General features: G+C 53.6%; 2 protein-coding genes across 3 annotated transcripts; both read right to left on the bottom strand.

Moving 5' to 3' along the window:
* Positions 1 to 57: 57 nt before the first annotated feature.
* Positions 58 to 3,492, bottom strand: yrdc (yrdC N(6)-threonylcarbamoyltransferase domain containing). Its single transcript, XM_088999400.1, has 6 exons — positions 3,244 to 3,492; positions 2,304 to 2,499; positions 1,270 to 1,384; positions 1,080 to 1,199; positions 877 to 1,007; positions 58 to 365 (listed from the first exon to the last, which is right to left on the bottom strand). Exons 1-6 carry the CDS (start codon positions 3,416 to 3,418, stop codon positions 299 to 301), a joined length of 804 nt encoding a protein of 267 aa, XP_088855526.1. The 5' UTR covers positions 3,419 to 3,492; the 3' UTR covers positions 58 to 298.
* A 680-nt stretch (positions 3,493 to 4,172) lies between these two features.
* mtf1 (metal-regulatory transcription factor 1) lies at positions 4,173 to 13,610 on the bottom strand. Of its 2 annotated transcripts, none has more exons than XM_088999392.1 (11): positions 13,304 to 13,588; positions 11,271 to 11,750; positions 9,405 to 9,643; positions 9,181 to 9,312; positions 9,025 to 9,098; positions 8,811 to 8,947; positions 8,666 to 8,743; positions 8,014 to 8,122; positions 7,641 to 7,939; positions 7,492 to 7,558; positions 4,173 to 5,818 (listed from the first exon to the last, which is right to left on the bottom strand). In XM_088999392.1, the coding sequence occupies exons 2-11, from the start codon at positions 11,736 to 11,738 to the stop codon at positions 5,472 to 5,474; spliced, it is 1,950 nt and encodes a 649-aa protein (XP_088855518.1). In that variant the 5' UTR covers positions 11,739 to 11,750; positions 13,304 to 13,588; the 3' UTR covers positions 4,173 to 5,471. The 2 variants fall into 2 exon arrangements, with proteins under 2 accessions (XP_088855518.1, XP_088855519.1); XM_088999393.1 differs by having other exon boundaries at positions 5,654 to 5,814; positions 13,304 to 13,610.
* Positions 13,611 to 13,754: the final 144 nt, after the last annotated feature.

The raw sequence follows: 13,754 nt of genomic DNA, 5'->3' as shown, positions 1-13,754 counted from the left end.
CAGCGACAATCAGGCCTCCTTTGTATCTGGACTTTTATTGTACTTTGTGGGAAGTCCCTCAAAGACGCATTCCCATCGAGTGTGCCGCCACCCCACCCACCACCCACCGCCCACCCCCATTTTTTGGGCTACCTGTTCAAGCGGTCAAACATTTGAGGCCTCCGAAAGGTGGCGCCAGATGGCCGCTCACGAAAAGTTGGTCAGCGTGGAGAGCGCCGAGGGCACGCCGGGCGGGCAGCGGGAGCCAATATTCCGCCTGACCTTTAGCCTTTGGTGCGTCCACGTTGGATTTTGGGGCTCATCCGAGCTCCTCGGAGGCCAGTCCGTATTTGCCTTCCAGCACGGCGACGGTGGACGAAAGGGCCCTGCAACGCACACAAAATGGCTTCTTGGCTTTCTCGCGAGCAAATGAGGCGCGCGCCACCTCATGGCGTGCCGCCTTGACTTGGAAAGCCACTTGAGAAATGGAATGGATTATTACTATTATGAGGATTATTTTGTTGAGGATCAAAAGTCTCAAGGAGGACAATGGCTCCATTCAAACACCTTTTCCATGTCAATGCGCTAATTGCCCCCCCCCCCCCCTCCACAAACCTAAATATTGTCTCAAGCAGGCTGGCTAGCCACCAGCTAGCTGGTGGCTAGCTATCTATTGGCAATCTAGTCGCTGGCTGGCTATCTGTTGGCTAGCTGGCTGGCTGTTTATTGGCGATCTATTAGCTGGCTGGCTAGTTAGCTGGCTATCTGTTGGCTGACTAGCTTGTCGGTCGGCTATCTATCGGCCACCTATTAGCTGGCTAGCAAGCTTTCTATCTATTTACTTCCGGCTCGAGTGAACGCTGGCCGAGCGTATGAGCTAACTAGGCCCGTCCTCACCGTCCTGCTCTGATGATCCGGTACTTTCCGTGCGCGGACAGGTCCACCACGGTGGAGCCGAGCCGGCTGCGGTCTCCGACGGGGCCGCCGTCCACCACCACGGCCAGCTTGGGCCAAAGATCTTCAAATTCCTTCAAGACCAAAGAGACGAACGAACGAACGAACGAACGTTTGGCGGGAGGCGGCGGCGCGTCGACACTCACGTGGGCGGCCACGGTGCTGCTTTGGGCGCTGACGTTAGCGCTGGTTAGCGCCAGGGGCTCGCCGCACATCCGGCAGAGGCCGCGGATGAAGTCGCAGTCCGGGATGCGGACCCCCACCAGCTGAGCGCAAAGAGGCGCGGCGTGAAAACGGGGCGGCGCCCGCCGGCCGACGACGGCGACGACGACTGACCGGCGTGAAGGGGTTGAGCTCGGCGTTGAGCGCCGGCGACCTTTCCAGCACCAGCGTGACCGGACCCGGCAGGAGGTCGTCCAGGAGCTCCTCCTTCACCGTCACCTTGCAGTACCTCGGCACACAAGCGCACCTTCAAATCCCGTCTCAAAAGACGCCACGTTACAATTGCATCTCTGCCTTCTTTCCATTTCCTGTCGACTTGATATATGGCATTTGAAGCAGATTCTTTACTTCCAGTCAGTGTCTTCAAGGCGTTCAAATAGCTGACGCGTTTGGGCGACTACTTCCGCCTTCGTCAGAGTCAACACCGGCACCGTCTGGAAGTAAAGAATCTGCTTCAAATTCGATTTACAGTTGGATCGCATTGATTGGATTCTATTTGTGTCTTTTATTGATGATAGTACCTACGCTTGCCTGTGACTGTCAAGCGTCCTTGAGAGGCGCTTCAAAGAAAATCTATTATTAGTATTAAGTCTATTCTATCTATTTCTATCCTTTCACTCCCACCCCAACCCCATCCCTCTTCAATTGCTGCTGTGGACTGCAAATTTCCCCATTGCAGGACGAATAAAGGGATTCTGATTCTGATTCTCTTTGTCTTTTCTGTAATGCCGTACAATAGCCATCTAGCTCCATCTATATTAGCTAGCTCTCTATCTATTTGAGTTACTTGGGGCTTGCGTGAACGCTGGCACCTTTGGCTACCGCAGCTCACCCACAGAAAAACTGATCCTGTGACTGAAAAGTGACCCGGAGACTTTGGAAAGGCGCTTAGAAAATCAAATGTATGATTGTGATTATTATTCATATTGTTAACATTTGCTGGGAAGCTATCTAGCTAGCTATCATTCACTATCGAGCTGGCTAGCTAGCTAGCTTTCTATCTATTGGAGTTACATCCGGGTTACAAGGGGATGCTGGCGCGTGCGTCCGCCGCTGCTCACCCGCTGCAAAACGGATCCTGTGACTGTAAAGTGACCTTGAGAGTTTTGAAAGGCGCTTAGAAATGAAATTTGGGAAAAGCTTCTTACTTGTAAATGTCTTGTATTTGTCCGACGCAAATGGCCAAAGGCTTGAGCTGACTGCGCCCTTTGATGTCGTAGATCTGCCGCACGGCCGCCGAGTTCTGGGCCAGACACGCCAGGCCGTAGATGGTGTCGGTGGGCACCGCCACCACGCCGCCGTCACGCAGCGCCGCCGCCGTGCGGCTCAGGACGGCCGCCGCGTCTGCCCAAAAGGGGATGCGACTTTCAAGGACCGGATATGGATGCCAACGTGAGCGCGGGGTTTGTCAGAGTGCCGCAGACATTAGACTGTTTCTTCCACGGAAGTCGTTCTCTCCACAAAGGCCAATGCTTCGATCGATCGATCGATCGATCGAAGCAAGCTGATGTGGCAAATGGCGCACAGCCGCAAGCTGTCTCGTCGCGTTGCACAGACAAAACACCAGATTTTTTTTTTTTTTTTACCACCTCACGTCCGCTTCTTGAAAAGGGGGCGTTTGCCTGTTTCGACGTCAACGGCGCCTAAGTCAAGATCATCCAATCAAAATGGCGCTTTCCGCCAACGCGAGCCCAAACAGGAAATGAACAGCGAAAAGGCCAGAATACACATTTCGTTTGATCGGCGAGCCAGATACAATCGTCCAAAGAGACACCTACTGGATGGCTTTTCTCGAAAATTGTCATTTTGCTCTGAAAATGACAATTGTTCTTTTCCCAGGCCATTTCCAGCACTTTCCGGCGCCTCTAAAAGCCGAAGTCCCAGTTTTGTTTGGAGCGCGTCAACAGAAAAGCCTGACGGCGGTTCGGGCAGCAGAAGAAGCGGCGAACCGAGTCGCGAGCGGTCCGACGTTGTGACGTAACGAGCAGACGCGTAGACGTCGCCCCCTCTTCAAACTGTACGCGACCGGACAAAATCGGAGGGTTTCCGGGTCACCGACGTCTCTTTCTCCGGGCGCGTTCTTCTTACCCGTAGCGGGCTCCCGCGGATCAGAAGGTCCGTCGCCGGAGGCCGTCGGCAAACGCAGCGCTTTGCTCTTCAGCCTTTGGCACATTTTGATTTCGCTTTCGAGCGGGCCGGCCGCGGCGGCGCGAGCGGCTCGGAATTTGGAGATTTGCACCGGCAACTTCCGGAACAGCTTCATAAAAGAGCGGCAGCCGAGGGGGAGAAACGCGCTTCGCCCGGACAACGTGAGCCAACGCGGAAGTGACCGTTTCCGGGTTACGCCCCGAATGTCGACGCCGTTGTTAAAGGCGCAGTCGCACGCCTTTTCTTGTTCTTTTTCCGTCAGCCGACCGAGCCCATAAAAACACACACAACCAAAGCAAATCAAAGACGCCGATCGCCGCCAATAATTCGGACCTCGGTCTCGCTTCGAGCTCCATTTAATGTTGGAAAGAATTCGAACGGTCTCTTTTCTCTTTTCGCGGTCGGCGCCGTCTCGACCAATAAAATGGCGCGATCTAAACGAGCTTGATTTGCTTCAGCTGCCTCGTCCCGTCTTGGCTTGATTGGGAGTCGAAACGCTTTGACGTCTCCGGACGATGTCGGAGGCCAATGAGGCGAACGGCGCTCGCGCCCCCGACGCGGAAACGGTCGCCGGAGACCTCGGACGCGAGCCGAGAAGTTTGGACCCGAGTGTCCCGCGTCCCGCTTGGTCTGAGGTCGACCGGAGGATGCGGTTGGCCTCGCAGCGAATCGCCTTGTGCGATGAAATCCTGCGGGACTTGAAAGATGTCCGTCGCGCTCTCGCGGTGAGTCCTTTGACGCCATTTGGGCCACCGCGACTGCTTTTTCAACGCGTTTTCTTCCCCCGCAGACGAAATCGCTCCGGGACGCCAGCTTGGCGCCGCAAAAATGATCCGCTTCTAACTTGGAAAGAGAGACGACAAGGGCGCTCGAGTGAGACAATCGACTTTTATTAGTAGAGTGCCGTTGGTGGACAAAGATGCGGAGAACGAAGCGTTCCAAAAGACCAAGATTCTCCACGGCCTTGTCGCCATTTCTCTGTGGGATGATTGGATGCAATTGTCAAATGAACGCCTTTTCCCTTTCAATAAAAACCCTCCCGGTCGCGGGCAACTTTTGGGCCCGCTGAGTTGCCGCCGCCGCGTCGCTCGGCCCTGGAGCTCCGAGACAAGCACGCAAAGAGCCAAGTTATTCCTAAAACAGAATGACTCTTTCAAGACCTCGGGTGGGCTCACAGATGACTGGCTTGCGTTTTGTCCCGCTCGTTTGTGGCCGGAGCGCCCGTCGGCCACTTTGCCGCTTGATCATTGCATAGTGGATTCCTGCAAGGCGGAAATGTTATGTTGCTATTTGGACCCGCATCCTAATGCTGCATATCTGGAATGCTTCGGCGTTGAAAGCAGGTGAGCAAAAAAAAGAAGCCCACGATAACAGCAAGTGAGCAAAGTGTTTCATCCATTTGACATCTCGAAACAGTTGCTGGGCGACGAAGGGGTGTCTCCGTCATCTGTGCACTAAACGACGGGCAACTTCTTGGGGGTTGACGAGTCCCGAAAAAGATGCCAGGATATTCTGCGTCACATTCCAAAAATGAGCCTAAACCCCGGGTGTCCAAGCCAAGGCCCGGGAGCCAAATCTGGCCCGGGGGCCACCTCAAGAGCAAATCCAACGTGTGACATTCCATCATGCTTGCTAAAGCTACAAACCAAATTGACAATTGTTGTGTGCGCTGTATGTCATATGTGAAGGAGATGAAACATTCCTCGCTAGCTAGCTGAGTTACTTCTGGGTTAAGTGAGCGACGGGGCGTGTGGCTGCCGCTGCTCACCGACAGACCAACTGATCCTGTGACTGTCGAGTGACCTTGAGAGTTTTGAAAGGCGCTTAGAAATGAAATGGATTATTATGGTTCTTCCAATGCGAGAAAAAAGCGTCACGACGAGGACCAAAAATGACCTGGAACGCTTTGACTGCAGTTTGAAAATGTCAATCAATGCGCTCGCAATAAATTAACAAGATTGAAAATTGAAAGGCATAAATAAAGGACAAGTTGGAGGGCAGGCGGGCCACGCAAACTTGCCAAGCGCCGCCGCGCGTGGAACTCCGCCTCCGTCGGTGCAATCGAGGCGTGTCCCAGCGCGGCTCCTCCCACCGCCATTTCCAATTGACGTTTGCGAAGGAGGCGAGGTGCAAACGAGACATTGGTGTCGATTGTCGCTTTTCGCCGTCTAAGCGTGGCCTTGGGCGGCCGCGTCGAAGCGCTCGGCGACCAGCAGCAGGGCCTCCGTGCGGGCGGCGGCGTCCGGGCCGCGCGCGGCGAGCAAGTCGTCCAAGTTGAACGGCCCGTCCGACGACGTCCGCGCCGGGGAGGGGGAGGGGTCGGCGCGCTCCGCCTCGGAGGACGGCGGGGGGAGGCGGCGCGGCGAAGAGCGGGCGGCGGGGGCCGCGGGAGGCGGAGCCTCGCGGGCCTTGCCGTCTTTGGCCGCGTCCCTGCAGGCGCAATGGCACTGGCACGACTCCTCCTGCTTGATGATGATGACGGGCAGGCTCAGGCCGATCTGCTGCAGCGAGCTGTCTGAAGGAAAACGCAGCGGGGGCAGGGGTCGAGGGGTCAACGCGATCGGAAGCCCCTCGGACCCCGGGAAAAGTGCCACCCTCCACCCAAAAAAACAACAACAACAAATCTCTCAGGTTGAAGGGGGGGGCGGAGCAAGTTGCTGCAGAAGAGCACGAGGGACAGGTTGAAAGAGAGATGGGGGATTATTCGGAGAACAAAAAGGCATCGAGCAAAGCCAATTGGCCAATTTGCTAGATTGAATGTCACAAGTTTGTTCGATTCAAAGTCGCAAACTTAATAGATTGAAAGGACAAGCGACGTCCCCGGACAACTTGTGTCCATAATTTGTAAAATCACTTCGACTGAGCGTGTTTTAATAAGATTCCACCGCATATTAAAGCGAGATTTGACCTTTTAAGACGAGTCCTCACGTGACGTCAGAAAAGGACGCATTGTCCATCACGTCAATGTATTATTTTGCTGTAGTTGTTTGGTGTGGGGACCTCGTGTTGCACCCAAAAGCCGCCGGAGGGCGCCCAAGCGCCATTTAAGAATTTATCAGCCTGTGGAAACGGAGGTGGCCACAGGATGTCGCCATTTTGTGCCTCTTTTTTGGGTGAGATAGTTTCCCCCAATGTTGCCTCAAAATGGCACAAATAAATTCTTGAATCGATTGCAAACATGTATGCTTTGCTCTTCAGAGCTATTTGAATCATATTCATAACTGGATGTGTAACAAGAAAGCATATTCTCCCAATCTGAAGTCATTGTTTTGATTCGCAAGCAATGCAAGACGTCTTGGCGTGACGTCACAAACTGGGGGCGGGACTTTCTGAAAATGCCCAATTCGCAGCTCTTTTTTTTGCAGATTTTGGACACTTGAAGTCATTTTTATTGCTGTTTTGCCTTCATACTGCGTGTTTTGGCTATTTTAGATGCTATAAAACGTTTTTCTGCTGTCAGTTAAAAAACAAAAAAGTGACGTCGGTTGTCCTTTAAAGTTCCAAATTTGCTCGATTTAAACGTGTTTGAGCTCCATCATTGGGTGGTGCGGTGGGTTAGCGTTAGCAGCCTTGTGAGACGAGCTCATTTGCAGAAGACAAGTGGCTACCTGTGGAGTTGCGCTTCTGGCCTCATAAGGGCCTTGACTTTGACACCTGTAATGGAAGATATTAGCTAGCTAGCTCGATCATTAGCTTTCGCGCACCGTAGGCTGTTTTTGTTTTGAAGAAGACACTCTTGGTAATGCTAAGGTAACCAGCTGGATAGCTATTAGCTATATAGTAGCAAGTTTTCTATCTATTTGAGTGACTTCCGGGTTGAGTGAACACTGGCGCGTGTGGCCGCCGCTGCTCACCCACAGAAACTTAAGCTTATCCTGTGAGCGTAAAGTGACCTTGAGAGTTTTGAAATCAAATGTCTCATTCTTCATTCATGTATTTATTGGAGAAGGTTTTCACGGCTTCACGACGTAGCCAGCGCACCACCCAAAGGTGTATCTCAAACTCCCAAAGTTTTGTTTGACGTTTAAATCCAGCAAATTTGTGGTTTTAAATCTGGCAAATGTGCGCCTTTTTTTCATCCAACAGTAGCCCACATTTGAAGCGGTCCCTAACGCGTAATTGGCAGACGGGGAGCAGCAAGGGGCTGAAAAAGAGCAAAAGGGGGCGGAGTCAAGAAAGCAAGCTCACCGGCGGCGCCGCCCACCGGGATGGCGGTGGTGAAAAACACCTTCTCCACTTTCGGGCCGCCCGGCGCCTACGGGAGGAAATCGGGAGGACACTTGAGCGCGTGGGAAAGAGGCGGGGCCTCACGCCGCGTCGCTCGCTCGCTCGCTCACCGCCGCTTGCGGGTCGAGTTGGCCGTTGGCGGCGCTGCTCAGGATCCACTGAAGGTTCTGGTCCGACATGACCAGGCCGGACTGCAGCGGGTTGGGCGTCGGCGCCGCGGGGGGGCCGGAAGCGGCGGCCGCGTCCGCCGCGCCCCGCTCGAGGTGCGCGGCCGGGGGGCCGGCAGAGCACCCGCGGGCCTCGGAGGTCACCGGGGGGTCGGCCGGCGGCGGCGCTCGCGTTCCCGACGGAGCCTCGGGGGCTGCGGACGGGGCGGGGGTCTCCGTCCCCGAGCGCTCGCCGACGCCCTCTAGCGGAGAAGGCGGCCAACGGGCGGGCGTCAGCCCGAGGGCGGCAAAGGGCCTCGCCGGGCGGGGTTCTTACCGCCCGGGGGAGCCTCCGGCTCGTCTAGGCTCAGGCTGTTTTCCGGACTCTGGAACATCAGCTCAAAGATCTTCACGGGGGTCGCCAGGTTCAGGTCCAAATTTTGGGCCTGTACAAACAAATACAAAATCAATAAATGATTAAGATCGAAAACGAGCTAGCTTGCTAATAGCTAGCTGGTTAGCTAGCCAGCTAGAGAGCAAATAGATAACAAATACATAGCTAGAAAGTAAGATAGCAATAATAATAAATTTGATTGCTAAGCACCTTTCAAAACTCTCAAGGTCACTTTCCAGTCACAGGATATGTTTTTCTGTGGCTGAGCAGTGGCAGCCACATGCGCCAGCGTTCACTCATCCCCAAATAACTCAGATAGAAAGCGAGCGAGCGAGCTGATAGATAGCTAGCTTGCTAGATAGCTCATAAATAGCCAGCAAGATAATATTAATAATTTATGATTAATATAATACATTTCATTTAGAAAACTCTCAAGGTCACTTTACAGCTTTTCTGCGGGTGAGCAGCGGCAGCCACACGCGCCAGCGTTCACTCAACCCGAAAGTAAGTCAAATAGATAGAAAGCTAGCCGGCTAGCTCGATAGGGGCCGGCCGCCATCGGCGTTCCGAATCCCGACAGGCGAGCGGCACTTACGTTGCGCAGGTGCTCGCGAAGGTCCGAGTCGGTGGACAGCAGGCTCAAGTCGCTGAGGCACAGCGAATGGTTGGCGTCCTGCCGGGAAACAAAGCGTTAGCGGCGGCGAGACGCCGGCCGGCGGGCCCGGAAGCGGGATCCTCACTTCGGACGGCGGGCCGGCCAGGGTCACGGCGAAGGCCGCCTCCCCTTTGCCGTGGCCGCGGACGTGGCTCTTCAAGCCGCACTGGCTGCTGAAGGCCTTCTCGCAGCCGTCGCTGGGACAGTTGAAGGGCTTCTCGCCTGCAAAGGGACGTACGCACGGACTCGGACGGGGATCCGGGAGGGTCGCCGGGCGGGGTCGACGCCCGACTCGCTACCTGTGTGGGTCCGCGCGTGCGTCTTCAGGTGGTGACTCGCCGCAAAAGCTTTGCCGCAGCCGTCGCGGTCGCACCTTGGAGGAGAAAGCGTCCCCGCGGGGTCAACGGCGGCGGACGACGGCGGACGACGCCCCCACTTCCGTCGGAGTGGCTCACCGGAACGGCTTCTCGCCCGTGTGCGTGCGCACGTGCTTCCTCAAGTCGCTGAGGGTGGTGAAGAACTTGGCGCAGCCTTCCGACTCGCAGTTGAAGGTCTTGCCCGTGTGGAGTCGCTGGTGCGCCTTCAGCCTGCAAACGGCGCCGGGCGTGAGCGAGGACGTCCCTTTGGCTGCGTTCGACTCCAAAGGAAGACATCTTTCCCCGCCGTCGGCGGCGCTCACCTGTAGAGGGTGTTGAAGGCCTTCTCGCAGCCCTGCACGTGGCACTCGAAGGGCTTCTCGCGGGTGTGCACGCGCACGTGGATCTTCAGGCTGTAGGAGGTGAGGAAAGCCTTGCCGCAGCCTTGCTGGTTGCACACAAACGTGTACTCGCCGCGGTGCGTCTTCTGGTGCGTGCGCAGGTTGCCCGCCGTGCTGTACGTCCTGGCGCAGCCTTCAAACGTGCACTGGTAACGTTTCACCTGAAGGGGGGGGGGGGGCAATCCGTCAGCGGCGCCGCATTCAAAGCAATCAGGAAAGAAACGAGCCAACGGCGGCGGGGCCCGAGCGTCGCTTTCCATGCCGAGCGGGCGCCGAGCGGGCGTTTTCCGCCAACGACGGAGGAGGAGCCCGTTTGAAGACAAAGCTTCCAGCAGCTCCTGTGTTTTGTCATTTGTTTTCTACTCTCTCTCTCTTTCTTTCCTCTTCCTTTCATAACGTAGCTGCTGCGTTCCTTCTGGGTAGAGTGAACGCTGGCGCCAATGGCTGCCGCTGCTCACTCGCACAAAAAAAAAAAAAAAAACCCGTTCTTATCCCGTGACTGTAAAGTGTCCTTGAGTACGGAAGAGCATAAGGCCGGGTTTAGATACATTCTTTTTTAGAGATGAGTATTATTTGGAGAAAAAACTTGCTAGATTGAAAGTCACACATTTGCTAGATTCAAACTCAATGATGTATCTCAAACTCTTTAACATTTAAATCAAAACTAGCAAATATATAATATAGCGCCCCATCTTTCAAAAAATGTCTATTTGAACCCGTCCCTAATGCTCTTCCATACTTGAGAGTTTTGAAAGGCGCTTCAAAATCAAATGTCTTGTCGTAAAGCGGCAAGCTGCGCAGGCGCATCGATCCCGCAAGCAGGAAGTGGACTCTCTCCTTTCAGGCTGTGACTCCCGCCGCGCTTTGGCCACCGTCGTCGCCTTGAGCGGCCAAACAAACGTTCCCCCGCAAACCACTTTTGGCCTCTCGTCAATCACGCAATTAAAATGACAGCAGCAGCAGCATCTTTTCTAATCAAGCCCAGAAAAACGGATGCAACAGCTGCGCGTTTGCTTTCACATTCCACGTGCCGCAGTCCCTGATCCGCTGCCGAAAAGGACGCTTTGATCCTCTCCTCTTTCATCGAGAACTGCTTCATGTCACAAAGAGGGTACAGCAAGTGCTGAAGAATCAATGACTGTCTTTGTGTTGTCATATTATTTGTATTTTAGTTTTTGTTTTGCTTTCCAGATGGCGCCGCGAGAGTGGCTGCCTTTCCAGCAGCTCCTCTATTTTGTTTCTCTACTTCTTCCTTTCCTCACTTTGCTGCTGTGAAATGCAATTTCTCCACTGCTAGACGAATAAAGGTACATCCAATCCATCCATCATCCTATTATTATGCTGATTATTATCATCATCATCGAGAACTGCTTCAAGTCACAAAGAGGGTACAGCAAGTGCCGCAGAACGAACGAACGAACAAACGAAACGAACGACTCTGTGCCTTTGCTTTGTCATATTTGGATGTTACTTTTTTTTGCCTTCAAGATGGCGCCGCAAGAGTGGCTGCCTTTCCAGCAGCTCCTCTATTTTGTTTTTCTACTTCTTTCTTTCCTGTCATCTTCCTTTCATCACTTTGCTGCAGTGAAATGTCCATTTCTCCAGTGCCAGGCGAATAAAGGCGCATCCAATCCAAAAACACGATCGGCGGTAAATCGCGATCGAGAAAAAGACGGGAGACACTGACTCGATCAACTTTGAAGCGCTCGCCGCCGATCCAACGAGCGCCCCTCGCCGGCCTTTACCGCTCGAGCCCCCTTTGGCAATTTGAAAAGAGTTTGGGCTCACCCGGGTCCGCTTGGTCTCGGGGCACTCGGAGTGCAGCGTGAGGGTGGCGCCCTCGATGTTCCTGGGCATGGGGGTGGAGCCCGGATTGATGGTGAACTGGATCTGGTCGGGCGAGATGGTGTGGTGCACGTAGCCCCGCGCCATGGCCTCGGGGTCGCCCATGAAGGCCAGCGCGCCCTCCTCCTCGTCGCCTTCGCCCTCGGTCAGGAAGGCGGCGTCGTCGGCGGCGCCGTCCACGCCGTGGCCCTCCTCCTCGCCTTCCTCGTCCAATCGGATGGGGTCCTGCTCGATGAGCACGGTGGTGCGGTCGTAGACGCGGGCGGGCGCCGGCCGCTCGCCCTTGCCGAAGGTCATCCCGTCCTCGGCGTCCTCCGGGTGGCCTCCCGGGGGCGCCGCCTCCGCCGACAAGTACAACGGCGCCTCCGCGCGAGGGACATTGGCGGACATGGTCCCTCGCCGACGCTCCATCTTTGCTTCGAGCTGCCAAAACACAGGACGGACGCAGGACGGACACAGGACGGACGCAGGACGGACACAGGACGGACGCAGGTCAGCCCCGGTCGAGTCGCACAAAATCCGCGTGGCCGTCACACTCTTCAGCGACTTTGTGAGCAAATAAAGGGAGCGTACGCGCGCCAACTGTGCTGACAAGCGGTGGACGCCATTAAAACGTCAATTCTTTTTGAGACAGTGATACCTCGGTTTACAAACACCTTGGCTTACAAACTTTTCACTTGACGAACGTTACATTTATCAAAATTCCCTTGGCATACGACCTATTTTTCGGGATACACACGGAGCGCCACAATGACCGATGCGTCGTTTGCGAACGAGCCCGTTCCCCTAACAAGAAAATGGCAGCCGACTCGTTTTTGTCCTCTCTACCCCGCAGCAGTGGGTGGGGTTCAACATTAAAGAGACAGGCAGACGACAGAGAGAGACTGACCAAATGGATAGAAAACAGTGACATTTGGACTCGTTTCAACGTTGATAGTTCAAAGGCAAAGTGTAGACTGCAAGGTTAAAATATCCCATCAATCAGACTCCACAAAAAACCCGCACAAGCCATCTGTACACTTGATGCAAAGAGCTAAACAGAACACAATTGATGAGGTAAAAGGTAAAATGATGGCAGAGAAAGCACCTCCAAGGGATCATTCCTCAAGATGGTGAAGGAAGAAGGCTATCAAAGTCAGCTTTACAGGTGAAATTACTGTCCTCTGGCTATGTTCCTCATCAAGTGTTTAATGCTGATGAAAGCGGCCACTCCATTCCATAAGCCATCAACGACCATCACAAAAGTCAATAACACCACTTTATTATACAGTACAGTTTATTTCTACCGGAAACAAATTCCTTGTGTGTTCTACATACTTGGCAATAAAGATGATTCTGATTCTGATAATACCATAGCACATTTAGTATACATAAAATATGGTATATTGTGTGTAGTTTTAAGGCTTAGAAAATTAGAAAATCATCTTTTATGGGGACCTGGGAACGGATTATTCTCGTTTTAATTGTTTCCTATGTGAAATGACTTTTTGGGGTACACACTTTTCGTCTTACACATGCTGTCTGGGAACCAATGAAGTTCGTAAGCCAAGGTATCAGTATATTTGTCATAGAACAATAACGTATACATCGTTTGAAATCGATTTAAACGCACTTAAATATGCTATTAGAAGATTGCTGATGAATTATTATTGAACAATGTTGTCACATCTCTAGTTTTAGGCTATCGGAGTCGGTCTTATCTCCCTCTATGAAAAGGAAGATTCTAGATGAATTTGTGTCAGCGTCTGCCACAAATAACGAGTCACTTTCTTTGAGGTTTTCTTCATGTTGAGTCTAATAAGCGGTGGCGGGTGTCATTTTGTTCCACGGTGGCCTTCATCTTGCCACACGCCTTCCATTTGACAGCGACGCGTCCGTTGTGGCGTTCAGGCACCGGCTAGCTTAGCTTAGCTTAGCTTAGCTTAGTTTAGCTTCGTTTAGCTTCGTTTACCTCTGGACAGAATCGAAGCACTTACCGTGGAAATGTCGCCAGCTGACCTCAAAGCTCTTTGCGACAGTCAACCACTTCCGCGTGGCGACGCCACACGCTGGCGTTCCGGGACTGGCAAGGCCAAAAGACCCCAAATTGGACTTGGACGAAGCCCGACTTTGGGCGACTTTGGGCTCGCTCGGCTCCGGTCTTTGCTGTTTTGGGGACGTTTGGCACGGCGAAGGCTCGCCGGGACACCGAAAGACGTCACGTGGGGTGGGGGGGGAACGGCGGTCCGGTGCATTGTGGGAAATTTCAACAGCAACCGGACGCAACCGCCCAGCGTTTGGAAAAAAAGAAGCAAATGCATGTGACGTCACCACACACTTCCCTTCACTTGGATTTAGTTCACCTTTCATCTTTGAAGAATTGCCCGATATCACACACATGCTCACAGTCACTATCTTTGGCTCAACTCGCTAGCTAATATATGCTAG

The sequence above is a fragment of the Hippocampus bargibanti genome, linkage group LG06, assembly GCF_051943395.1.
Source record: "Hippocampus bargibanti isolate YZ-2025 linkage group LG06, ASM5194339v1, whole genome shotgun sequence".
Lineage (NCBI taxonomy): Eukaryota > Metazoa > Chordata > Actinopteri > Syngnathiformes > Syngnathidae > Hippocampus > Hippocampus bargibanti.
The sequence above is the reverse complement of the archived record's forward strand: the minus strand, read 5'-3'. Positions and strand labels throughout refer to the sequence as shown.